The following is a 12,331-nucleotide window of genomic DNA, read 5'->3' as shown; positions in this document are numbered from 1 at the left end:
AGAGGCTACAGACCACGTATTTGAAAACCGAAAGAATGGCTCGCGTAGAGGAATATCAACTGTCGATTCATGCAATCTGATTGATGAAAACAACCGTTTAGCGGCCGAAAATGGATTTTGAGAAACTGCATTCCCTTTGCCCCGTGCGCCGCCATTACATGGATATACTGGCTCGCGCTGGATTTTAAATTTCTTCTACAGGCCTCCGAACAACACAAAAGTGATCTGGGTGAGTCAAACTTCTTATAATATGTCGTAAATAAGGTCCAGGTTGTCAAAAACGAGCATTTTCCTTTAAGAGAAAAGAACCCGCCATAAGGGAGGCTAGCCTCCCTTCCATAGATATCTATGGGTCCTCCAGTTGCATGTTATAGATGTCACTGTCACTGAGCTTTAGAATTTCAATAATGGGTTTTTATCCACAGGGAAAACCTGTTTTATGAACAAAACTGAGATAATATTAATTATGAATAAATAAATTCATATATTTAGATTTGAATCCCTCTCTTCTCTCCAAAAACTGAGGAGGACTGTCCTCCCCTGCCTCAATGGACGAGCCTCCACTGCTCTCTGTCTCTCTCTCTCTCTATCTTTCTCTCTCTGTCTCTCTCTGTCTCTCTCTCCCTCCTGTAACAGTGTTGAATTTCACTGTCTAATTGACTGTATTTCTGTATAAATTAAACCGTATTATTATTAACAAAACCGTATTAATGGACTATTTGTGCTGGTTTTGACTTGTGAATACAAATGTCTCTCTCTCTTGCTCGCTCCCTGCTGGTTGGGTTGGTTGTGTGTGTGCATGTGTGTGCGTGCATGTGTGTGTGCGTGCGTGTCTGTGTGCGTGTGTGTGTGTGTGTGTGTGCGTGTGTTTGTGTGTGTGTATGTAGGTAGGTGTGTGTCTGTGTGGGTAGGTGTGTGTGCGTGTGGGTAGGTGTGTGTGCGTGTGTTTGTGTGTGTGTGTGTGTGTTTGTGTGTGTGTGTGTGTGTGTGTGTGTTCCTCTGCTCAGGCTCAGCTATCAATCAATCAACTTTTATTTCAGACTCAGGTTGATCCATAAAAAACACAGTACAGAACAAACAATACAGGGAACATAAAAAGCATGTTGTGCATCAGCAATACACACAGGCTCTTAAGAAGAAACCTGACAATACTTAAAAAACATACAGGCTTGGGGTCCAGTGTTTCCAGAAGCATGATAAATACCTTGTATCACTCTGTTATGTCAGTTAAAACAGTTATAATCACATTATTTGACTCTATCAGTCTACACATAAATCTATACATACCATTTCTCAATACAGCATGAAAGGTGGGTACCTTGTTTGACACAAACATTGCACTAGTCCACCTGGGGAGTTTGAGCAGAATCCTGAATGTGGCATCGTTGTACTGTATGCCACCTGAAGTTTTCTCATTCTCATCTTGCTATAGCGGCACCACAGGTGGGCCGTATACAGTGGAGTACAGTAGGTTCTAAATAATGCTATTTTTACATCATCAATACACATGTGGAATTTACGTGCCAGCATGTTGGCTTGCCCATACAGCTTACCGTACTGTCGCTGAACATCATCATCATCATCACAAAGATCATCCCTTATGATGTGACCCAGATATTTAACCTTCCTCACTACATCCAGCACCTCCCCTGCCAATGAGAAAGAGGGAAAGGAGAGTTTCCTCCTTGGTTCTAGCGATCCTTACCACATTCTTTTTGGAGTTGAATCTGATGTCATACATCATGCCATATCTGGAGCGTATTCTGAGTAGCTGTTGTAAGCCAGCACTGTATGGTGATGATGATGACTGGTGACACATTCATACTCATATTCTCATGCAGTGTTAAGAGTTTTGTTTTTGTTTATCTCGGGATGCCTGGGACTCTGCAGAGGTTGGCCCTAACCCTACCCAACCCTACCCCCTCCCCCAAGCCTAACCCTAACCCTATGGACCTTGTCTCCAACAACCCAGTAGCCTGGAAGCCAGACTTCCTCGTAAAAACAAAAACAGAAAAATGTGCGATACACTCTGGACTTCCATCCACCCAGAACAAATTTGAATTTGAGTGGGCGGGAGTATTTGCTTTGACAGACCAACTCCTTTAGCCAATCAGCCTAACTGATCAAACCTTTGCCAAATCTAGTCGGAAAAACGGCAAAAACTTATTTTACGCTGAGAAGATCTGCTAGTGCATACTATTGTTCTTCTTTAATTGTTTTTATTGAGTCTATTTCTGCAACAACTGCACTTATGGCTCTGTTTATTCTTCTTACGTTAACGTTACTGCTTGTTGCTTCACCCTACTAGCGGACTCCTGTTCTATTTCTTGTCATCATCTACGGGAACCAATCAGGGACAGGGGGTGGAACAGCAGTTAAAATGCAGTCTCCTGATTGGTGCCACATTTTCTGGGAAAACTCTAATCGTTCTGGGCGGCTGGAAGTCCAGTCTATCATGAAAACTCTTTTTCTTGAAAAAAAAGTTTGTATTCCAAGCTACGGTAGCAACCCAGGGCCCTCATGACCGGTGGAGGATTACATTTCTCAGTCCTCTCATTCTCTCACGCTTTCTTCCTTCTCTCTCTCCTTTATCATCTCTCTCTATCCCTCTCTCTTTCACTCTCTTTACTTCTCTCTTCTTGTCCCTCTCCTTTATCATCTCTCTATCCCTCTTTCTTTCTCTCTCTTCTCTTCTCTCTCTTCTCTCCTCTTCTCTCTCTTCTCTCCTCTCCTCTCTCTTCTCTCTCCTCTCTCTTCTCTCTCCTCTTCTCTCTCTCTTCTCTCCTCTCCTCTCTTCTCTCTCCTCTTCTCTCTCTTCTTTCTCTCTACTCTCTCTTCTCTCTCTCTTCTCTCTCCTCTTCTATCTCTCTTCTCTCTCCTCTTCTCTCTCCTCTTCTCTCTCTTCTCTCTCCTCTCCTCTCTCTTCTCTCTCCTCTTCTCTCTCTTCTTTCTCTCTTCTCTCTATTCTCTCTCTCCCTCTCTCATACCATCTGTTTCTCTTCAACAATCCTTAAACTGTTAGTGAAGCGTCGTCAAAAACAACTCTCTCTCTCTCTGAAACACCAAACTGATCAGTGGGAAACATATGCGTGTCTTAGCTACACACACACACACACACACACACACACACACACACACAAACAGGTGGGAACTACATCATGCATGTGTGTGTGTGTCTCCAATGTTCTTTCTTTACTTGACACTTTAGTGAAAGCGTCAGGGCGCCCTGTCCTTGAGGGCATTAATACAACAAGAGCTCTGTCCTCTCCACTGCTGATGGAACAAAATGTCACCAGAGAGAGAATCTACGCCCGTCTCTTATTTTTCTGTAAACTGCGTGCGTGCATGCGTGTGTGCGTGGCACGACGCATGTGTGCTTCCACGTGTGAATGATGTGTTTTGGAAGACGGGGCCAGGTTGAAACATGCCTCTGCTTTTACATCAGCGCCGTGCTTCAGCCAGTGAAAAACACCGTCTTGTCCCCGACGCCCCTCCGCGCCCATCTGCCCAGCGGCAAACGGGACGCTTGTCTGGCGTGAAGCCGTAAATCTGCCCATCTCTGCTGAATGGGATTCTGCCAGTAATCGTAGAAGTGTGAAGTTATGAGAGCATGTCCTCCACGTCAGCAGCTGTGTGCGTGTGTGCGTAGCGGCTCGTGTGTATGTTTATTTACAGTTGTGTATTTCTGATGTGTTTGTATCTATGCTGTGTGTGTTCATGGTACGTGTGTGTTTGTATGCTCCTGTGTGTGTGTGTGTGTGTGTGTGCGTGTGTGTGCGTGTGTGTGCGTGTGTGTGCGTGTGGCAATGGCATAGCTAGTGCACACAAGAGAACTGAACACTCTTTGCTGTGTGTCTTTGTGCGTGCGCGCATGTGTCTGTGTGTGTGTGTGTGTGTGTGTGTGTGTGTGTGTGTGTGTGTGTGTGTGTGTGTGTGAGTGCAAGATTTAATGACAGCAATTCAGTCAGAAATTTTGCGCATTGGCTGATTAAAAAGCGTGTGTGTGTGTGTGCACATCTTCCATCCATTATATATCCTGCTCGGTTCACAACACGATACGTCTCTTCTCAACTTCTCTTATCTTGCACAAAGAGCTTCATCACATACACACACACACACGTATAATGGTTACATTTAATAATTATTTTCAGAGGGAGAGAGAGAGAGAGAGTGTGTGTGTGTCTGTGTGTGTGTGTGTGTGTGTGTCTGTGTGTCTGTGTGTGTGTGTGTGTGTGTGTGTGTGTGTGTGTGTGTGTGTGTGTGTAATAGACACCTAGCCCGATCAAAGCTCCATCCTCGGGTGCTCAGCTCAGTGTCTCTGCAGCTCAGCGAACACCAGCTACAGTATCACTCTCTCCCCCTGTAGCACTCACTCTCTTTCTCTTTCTCTTTCTCTCTCTCTCTCTCTCTCTCTCTCTGTCCCTGTACACACACACACACACACACGGTCTCCCCGTAATAATAATCTATACTATAATTAGTTAGAGAAACGGTAGGGGTATAGTGGCCCATGCACTTCACTGCCTAGCCACCAGAGTGCGCTGCCACAGCCATATCTCGATGTGGGAAGGTCACAGAGACACGCTGTTTGGACTAGGCTTGGGCGTTTTTCCGGTATTACGGTTTACCGCGGTGCTATAAAATCTGGACGGTCTGGTCAGCAAAACCGTCTAAAGAATTATGCAGCAATTTCAGAATAAAATCTATTATTATTTTTGTTGTTGGTGGTGGTTGTGGTGTTATTGTCATCATTTAATCAACACTAGAACAGTTTAGAACGCACGCACCCTTTACAGCGGTCAGTCAGACAGACAGTCAGAATTGTAGCCTACCGTAGCCGGTAGGCCCTACACAGTATAATACACAACAACGATGACAATAATAATAATGTTTCGATAAATGTAGCCCAGACCAGAACGGTAGGATGTCTTTTTCGGAGGCTCTCCGTTTATTGTCCAACAAACCTTAAAGCCTCTGTCAACAAAGCCCCTCTCACATATGGCCTAGGCTACAAAGGAACTAAATCCTGTAGGCTATTATTATAAAACTAGGCTTATAGGCCGCCTATGCATTTGATGATAAAGTGCCCATAGAAACAGCCTACAGTAACGAAATGTATCGCCTTGATTGTTGTTCACATATAGGCTAGGCCTATAGCCTAATAATAAATGTTGGATTTTGAAATCGATTTTTCTCTCATCTAATTAATGATATGTCAAATCAAACTTTATTTGTATAGCGCATTTCATACACAGAGGCAACACTACGCAGTCCGTCTACCTGCTGCCATGGATGGGACTGCGTGTGCAGCACTGACACGAGACGAGCCGTGCGCATTCTTGCACTGTTTGTGTTTTTTGGAGTAAGGTTAGCTGCTGTTTTAATATAGGGTGACAAATAGACAATGCGCCGTTCACTGTAGCCTAAGTGAAATTTTCAGCGTGTGAGCCATTATCCTTCCTATCCAACGCAAATAACAGAAAATAAAAAATCTAATCGTAAAAAAACAAGACAAAGAGTCTAATCACGGCGTGGCCTCCCTGTGTGGGGTTTAATGAATTGAAGCCACCTGGTAACAGCAGCATGCGCTGTGATTGGTCTACTTACTAACAAGACGAACAAACAGCCTTTTTTTATAGACGGCTCCGGCCGCTCCGCTGGCCACGCCGTAATAACGGTAATACCGACTACCGGTATTTTTTTTACCGTGATTATGCTTTTGTTCATTTTTTTCATAATGTTTAAACCGAGCACTAACAGTGTACAATTTCATAATGGTTGGACTTCCAGACAGTGGCTGTTGTGTATGATAGGTTCTAGAAGCAAGATAGTTAACTAACAAAGCTAACAAGTACCTAAACCAAACCAGGCTTTGGTCTGGGAGCTGGAACTCAACCCTCCTCTCTGCTCAGGTTATAGCTCTCTCTCTCTCTCTCTCTCTCTCTCTCTCTCTCTCACTCACTCACTCCTCTCTCTCTTTTTCTCACTCATTCTCTCTCTCTCACAGTCCTCACTCACTCAAATTATTGGCCTTTGTTGAAGTGTTAAAAAAAACACATCAGTAGCAAGAATAAGCCTACTGTAGTTCCCCTGTATAAAACGCCACAGCTCAAGAACCCTTCTGGTACCTAGAAGCCTCCCACCAGGGCATGCTTTGCAAGCGCACCCCCCTAAAACAAGAAAAGTCACGCAGGTGCATTAGGTCCTCTACTCAACGTACAAAGAAATTTTTTTTTTTTTGACAATTATGTTATTAATCGCTATTATTTCTGAGACAATGAATCGTCTAGCAAAATGTGTAATTGTTACAGCCCTAAAAAACTGTTTCAAAATGTGGATATCGCCCAACCCTAGTTTGGACTGGCAGAAAGGTCTCGATGTGACGAAAAGCAATACCAATGTCCCGCACGTGCACAGAACCAAAACAAAACTTTGAGCGAAGCCAGCTCCCCATGTGGGGGCCTAGAGACACACTGGGGTGTGCGGGGGAGAGCCCTGAGTGCACCGAAGCGCCCCCTGCCGGCTCCAACCTGAGGAGGGCTTAAACACATATATATATATATATATATATATATATATATATTTTACATATTGCTACATTATGTCATGTATCCCCTATCCAAAAACTGGCATTCTAGGACCTTGCATGGCAGCTTCCACCACTGGTGTATGAATGTGTACGTGAATGAGTGAATCAGAGGCCATTCTAAAACACTTTGGATAAAAGCACTATATATGCGCAGTCCATTTAGCATTTACCATCCATTTGTCTCCTAGAATTAGAAGCCTAGCAGCAGCATTTTGTACCAGCTGGAGGCGGGAAGTGGCTTATCTAAACGAGAGGAAAGTAATCTAAACAAGAGGGAATGAAAGCATGAATGACCCTTTCAAGGTCTGTAAAAGATATGAAGTACCTAATCTTAGCAATGTTCCTTAGCTGGAAAAATCAAGATTTTACAACAGTACTTATTTGGCCATCAAAAGAGAGCTTAGTGTCAGAAAATCACCCCCAGATTACAGGCAGCAGATTTACGGAACATTGGTACCAAAGTTAGACTGGATGGAGCTGATAGTATTTTGGAAGCCAAATAGAATAATCTCAGACTTATGGTACGTTCGTTTGTAGTCGGAGCTGGCAAGTCGCAAGTGGCAAAATACCTACCTCCGACCTGTGTGCATTCGAGCTATAGCGAATGATATGATGATGATATGATATGATATTGACGTCAGCCGGCAACTGGGGGCTGAGAAACATATCCAAATTTGCGACTAGGAAGTGCGAGTTCATGCGGCGTTTATTTAATCATTCCTAGTAACAAGTCGCAATTTGCCACCTCCCAGTTATAAACGAACGCCCCATTAGCTTCATGAAGCTGGAGGACGTTCCGAGACATCCAGCACTTTATGTCAGCAAGGCACAACATGACACGGACTAGATTACCTGCCTCACCAGGCAAGTGGGACATCAAGCTGGTTATCGTCCGCATAACATTGGAACTGGATATCACGGATATCACAACAGAAGCATGTGCTGTAAATAGGTAACCACAAGGGACCCAAAATTACCTATAACAACAGAAAAACGCCTATCAGTAAGATAGGGTCAAAATCAATCAAGAGCCAAGCCCCTGATGCCAACCCATTCTTCATGATGGTTAATTAAAATAGTATCAACTGTGTCAAAAGCAGAGCTCAGGACAAAACTGAACAGTTACCAGAATCATAAGTGAGCTAGATCATTTATGACCTCGAGCAGAGCTGTTTCAGTGCTGTGTGGGGCACAAAAACCTGAAATTCCTCAAAAATTTTGTTCATAAAAGTAATTAGTTGAGGAAATGCTCATTTAAATTTTTTTTTGCTAAAATTGTCATTTTGAAATTGGTCTAAAATGATTTAAAACAAGAGGATCAAGTTTCTTAAGCAAAGGTTGGACAATTGCTTGCTTAAGGCTGGAGGGAAGCGAGTCTGTAGACAGAGAGCTACTGTATTGACAATAGCTAGAATGTTACAGTAAGTCCGACTCTCAAGTATTTCATTCAGGAACCTAGTAGGGCTGACATCTAAAGGGCATGCAGAGGGCTTCATGTGGCCTATAGTATTCTTTAAGATTGACAAGGAAATTCAATCATAAGGGGTTAGCAGGGCAGGATGATCAGACAAGATACATTATAGATCTCTCGATTCATTGGAAATTTGCTGCCTAATCCCCTCTATTTTGTTAATAAAATTGAGGAACTTCTGATTGAGGCTTCTAATAGCTGACTGTATTAATAGCTTTACTAAACACACACAGACACACACACACTCTCCCTCTCTCTCTCTCTCTCTCTCTCTCTCTCTCTCTCTGTAGTACTCTCTCTCCCTCTCCCTCTCTCTCTCTCTCTCTCCCTGAGGTACACAAACTCTCTCTCCTTGTAGTACTCTCTCTCCCTCTATCTCTCTCTCTCTCCTTGTAGTACTCTCTCTCTTCCTCCATCTGTCTCTCCCTGTAGTACTCTCTCTCTTTTCCTGTAGTACTCCCTCTCTCTCTCCCTGTAATACTCTCTCTTTCTCTCCCTATAGTACTCTCTCTCTCTCCCTGTAGTACTCTCTTTCTCTCTTCCTGTAACACACACACACACTCACTCACTCACTCACTTACTCACTTACTCACTTACTCACTTACTCACTTACTCACACACACTCCTCCTGTATTACAGCTACTAATGACCCCAGGTCTCAATCAGAGCTAGCATCATTATGTTATTATTACACAGACATGCTGCTGGCAGCCTTGTTGTACTTAAGGACCATGGGCTGTTGACAAGTTGCTGTGAGGGTTTTCTGTGTGTGTGTGTGTGTGTGTGTGTGTGTGTGTGTATGTGTGTGTGTGTGTGTGTGCTTTGTCCAGTTGACATTTTCATTTCATATTTGTTGACATTGATGTGTGTTGAGTGCTTGTTGTATCTGCCCTGAACCTCACACACACACACACACACACACACACACACACACACACACACACACACACATGCACACGCATTAGACAGTACACACACAAATACACTAAACAGTACACACACACACACACACAGCACACGCTGTATAAAGGTCCTGTCTGACTGGTGAAGTTGAGATATTATGAAGGTTTTAATCTGCCCTGAATGGCCATTAGTCTGGATACACTGGGGGGTGGCATTCAACAGGCTAAACAAAAGCACAGTAAACATGTTGTCCCCCACCAATGATCTATCGTGCCTTAGTGACACTGAAGCGCTGGAAGCCAGTGTAAACATTTCAGATCCATTCATCAAACCGGAGTCATTTGCAGGATCATTCAGTATTTCGATGCAGCATAGAAGCTCCTCAAGTTCTAATCTCTGAGGGTTTGGCGAATAGACCCTGGAGAATGGACTATACTTTTACTGAGGTGTTTTTGTGTACCAAGCAATATGTAACTGTGGCTAGCACTCCTAGTGGTGGGCTCTGGTACACGGTGTGACAGGTGCATGGGCGCAGAACATTTTAACAGCCCTTTTCTGATTTCATTGGGTGGGAGACAATTAAGACATCTAAGTGAATGAAGTCAATCATTAAATGCAGGTTACTAATCACATGACGGAGTGGAATTGTATTTTATTTTTCTCATCATTATTAGCAACGTAGCTTGGGAGGTAAATCGGCCGGCTGGGGATTGAAAGGTCCCCGGGTTCGATCCCAGCCCCCCGCGTTGTGCCGAAGTGTCCTTGAGCCAGACTTGACAGGATACTGAACCCCAGAATTGCTCACGCTCGGCACGGGGACGCAGTACCTAATACCGTCGCCTCACAGCAAGAAGGTCTCCGGGACTTTCTGTGCGGAGTTTGCGTGTTCTCCCCGTGTTCGCAAGGGTTTCCTCCCAAAGAACCCATTACGAAAAACATGCAGAAGAACAGATGCTCTTCAGATGCTCAGACTTGGTCCCTAGGCGCCATGAATGATGGCTGCCCGCTGCCCCTGGAGGAGGACGTCTGGGATGGGAGAAATGCAGGGAACAATTTCTACCAGCGATCCCCAAAAGCTTCATGTCTGTGTGCTGTGTGCCGTGTCACTGCTCACTACACTGTATGTAATGTGTGTGTCACTGTGCGGCCGAATAAAGACCCCCACTCAGGTCCTGTAATTTGAATTTGATTATACTCTAAACTACAGCATCATAACTGACAGCTGGCCAGATAACTATGTCAAGCTACTGTACTTAAATGTTACTTAAATCATTCAGTGAAGATTTTCTTGGAGATTTTCTTGGAGATTTTCTTGGCTCGGGGCTCTACGTGGTTGGGTTCTTCAGGACGCTCCAACCAGGACGCTCCCATCCAGACGCGGGTTTAAACTCCCTACACTTACATTTATGTGTGACTAACTACTTTCTCTCCATCTCTCTTTCTTTCTATCCCTGTCTCTCCTTCTCACTGTCCACCCCCCCTCTTTCTATACCCCTCTCTCTCCCTTCTTCTCTCTCTCTCCTTCTCTCTCTCTCTCTCTCTCTCTCTCTCTCTCTCTCTCTCTCCCTGCCAGAGGAGCGCCCGGACTGCTCCAAGGCCCGGTGCGAGGTCCAGTTCTCTCCGCGCTGCCCCGAGGACTCGGTGCTGATCGAGGGCTACGCCCCGCCCGGCGAGTGCTGCCCGCTGCCCAGCAGGTGCGTGTGCAGCCCGGCAGGCTGCCTGAGGAAGGTCTGCCAGCCCGGCTACCTCAACATCCTGGTCTCCAAGGGCTCCGGCAAGCCGGGCGAGTGCTGCGACCTGTACGAGTGCAAGCCGGGTGAGTGAGAGGACACCGATGAGACGCGGGCACACACACATGCACACACACACACATGCACACAAACACACACATGCACACACACACATGCACACACACACACATGCACATACACACACACACAAACATGCACACACACACATGCGTGCACACGCACACAAATGCACTCACGCACACTCCTGATACACACACTTGTACCACTGTAAACCAGGGTAGGAAAAGTCTGATGCACACACACGCATACACACCACACACACACACACACACACAGTTGAACCACTGTAAACCAGGGAGGGAAAGGAAAAGTCTGATGCATACACACACACAGATACACACACTCCTCCTCCTGACGTGTGTGTGTGTGTGTGTGTGTGTGTGTGTGTGTGTGTGTTGCCCCCCAGTGTTCAGCGTGGACTGCAGCACTGTAGAGTGCCCTCCAGGCCAGCAGGTGGAGTGTCCTGCTGACAGCTACGAGACGCAGGTCCGTCTGACTGCAGACGGCTGCTGCACCCTGCCCACCAGGTAACACCCTGCGTATGTGTGTGTGTGTGTGTGTAACCTCCCTCTCTGCTCTCTGTCTCCAGGAGTGTTTGTGTGTGTGTGCAACCTCCCTCTCTCCTCTCTGTCTCCTGAGACCTGTACAACGAAGCAGGATTACGGGCTTAGTGAGAACTTCAGGTTTGACCCTGTCAGCGTCACAACGGTAGATCACTCTTCACCATGCTATATCGCCATGGTAACTTATGCTGTCAAGCTAACCTGCTCCGGCGCAGCTACGTTCCAGATTACACATCAAAACGTATGAAGCCCCACCCGCTGACAGATCAATTAACTTGGAAAATTGCACCACCATTAAGATCCCATGGACCTCAGAGTGCTAATTAAAAAATACTCTCGTAGTGCGTGGTGAGAGGTTCTCTTAGGAAGGCAAGACTTTTTACAGACCAACAAAACCCTCCTTGGCTTTCCCTGATGAGCATACATGTAGAATAATGAAAGATACAGACTGTCAGCTTTGTCAGCTGCTTGAGTCATATTTTGCCGGTGAAGTTGTGAGTTTATGGTCCTGACTGTAGGAGAGAGGCAGGGAGGGAAAGAGATAGGGGGAGAGAGAGAGGGGGGGTGGGGAGAGAGAGAGAGAGAGAGAGAGAGAGAGAGAGGGCTCCTCCCTCCACCCGCCATCCTGCAAGAAACTCAGGGACAGCGGAAAGGAGAAGGCTGTGACTCTAGGCATCGGCTGGCAGGTGGTTTCATGTCGGCTATGTAGGTGGCAGCGGAGAACCAAGCAAAAGCCCAGTCTTTTTATTCAATTTTTAAGTCTGTATTTTTGTTGATCTACTACGTGTTCTCCCGTTATTAGAACATAGAGAATGCAATTTAGTTGAACTGTTAGCCATGCCTGGATATAAATGACATGCAGTTGAAAGAATAAGGCTGACCTAGACTGGAAGCCAGACTCAAAGAACATTGTTTTCATGATAGAGTCTGGACTTTCAGCCACCCAGAGCGATTTGAGTGGGCAGGAGTACTTGCCTTGACAGACAAACTCCTT

At 45.4% G+C, this 12,331-nt stretch overlaps 1 protein-coding gene across 1 annotated transcript in view; it reads left to right on the top strand.

Annotated features, from left to right (window-relative positions):
- The window catches only part of crim1 (cysteine rich transmembrane BMP regulator 1 (chordin-like)), a gene marked incomplete at its 5' end in the record, with an annotated part of 101,568 nt that overhangs the window by 44,860 nt on the left and 44,377 nt on the right, over positions 1-12,331 (top strand). The window contains 2 exons of the mRNA XM_084438088.1: positions 10,537-10,779; positions 11,181-11,301. Coding sequence (XP_084294214.1) covers positions 10,537-10,779; positions 11,181-11,301 — 364 coding nt within the window. The remainder of the gene's footprint in view (positions 1-10,536; positions 10,780-11,180; positions 11,302-12,331) is intronic.

Source organism: Borostomias antarcticus, assembly GCF_949987555.1.
Source record: "Borostomias antarcticus genome assembly, chromosome: 5".
Lineage (NCBI taxonomy): Eukaryota > Metazoa > Chordata > Actinopteri > Stomiiformes > Stomiidae > Borostomias > Borostomias antarcticus.
This window is presented reverse-complemented; position numbering and strand designations above follow the sequence as displayed.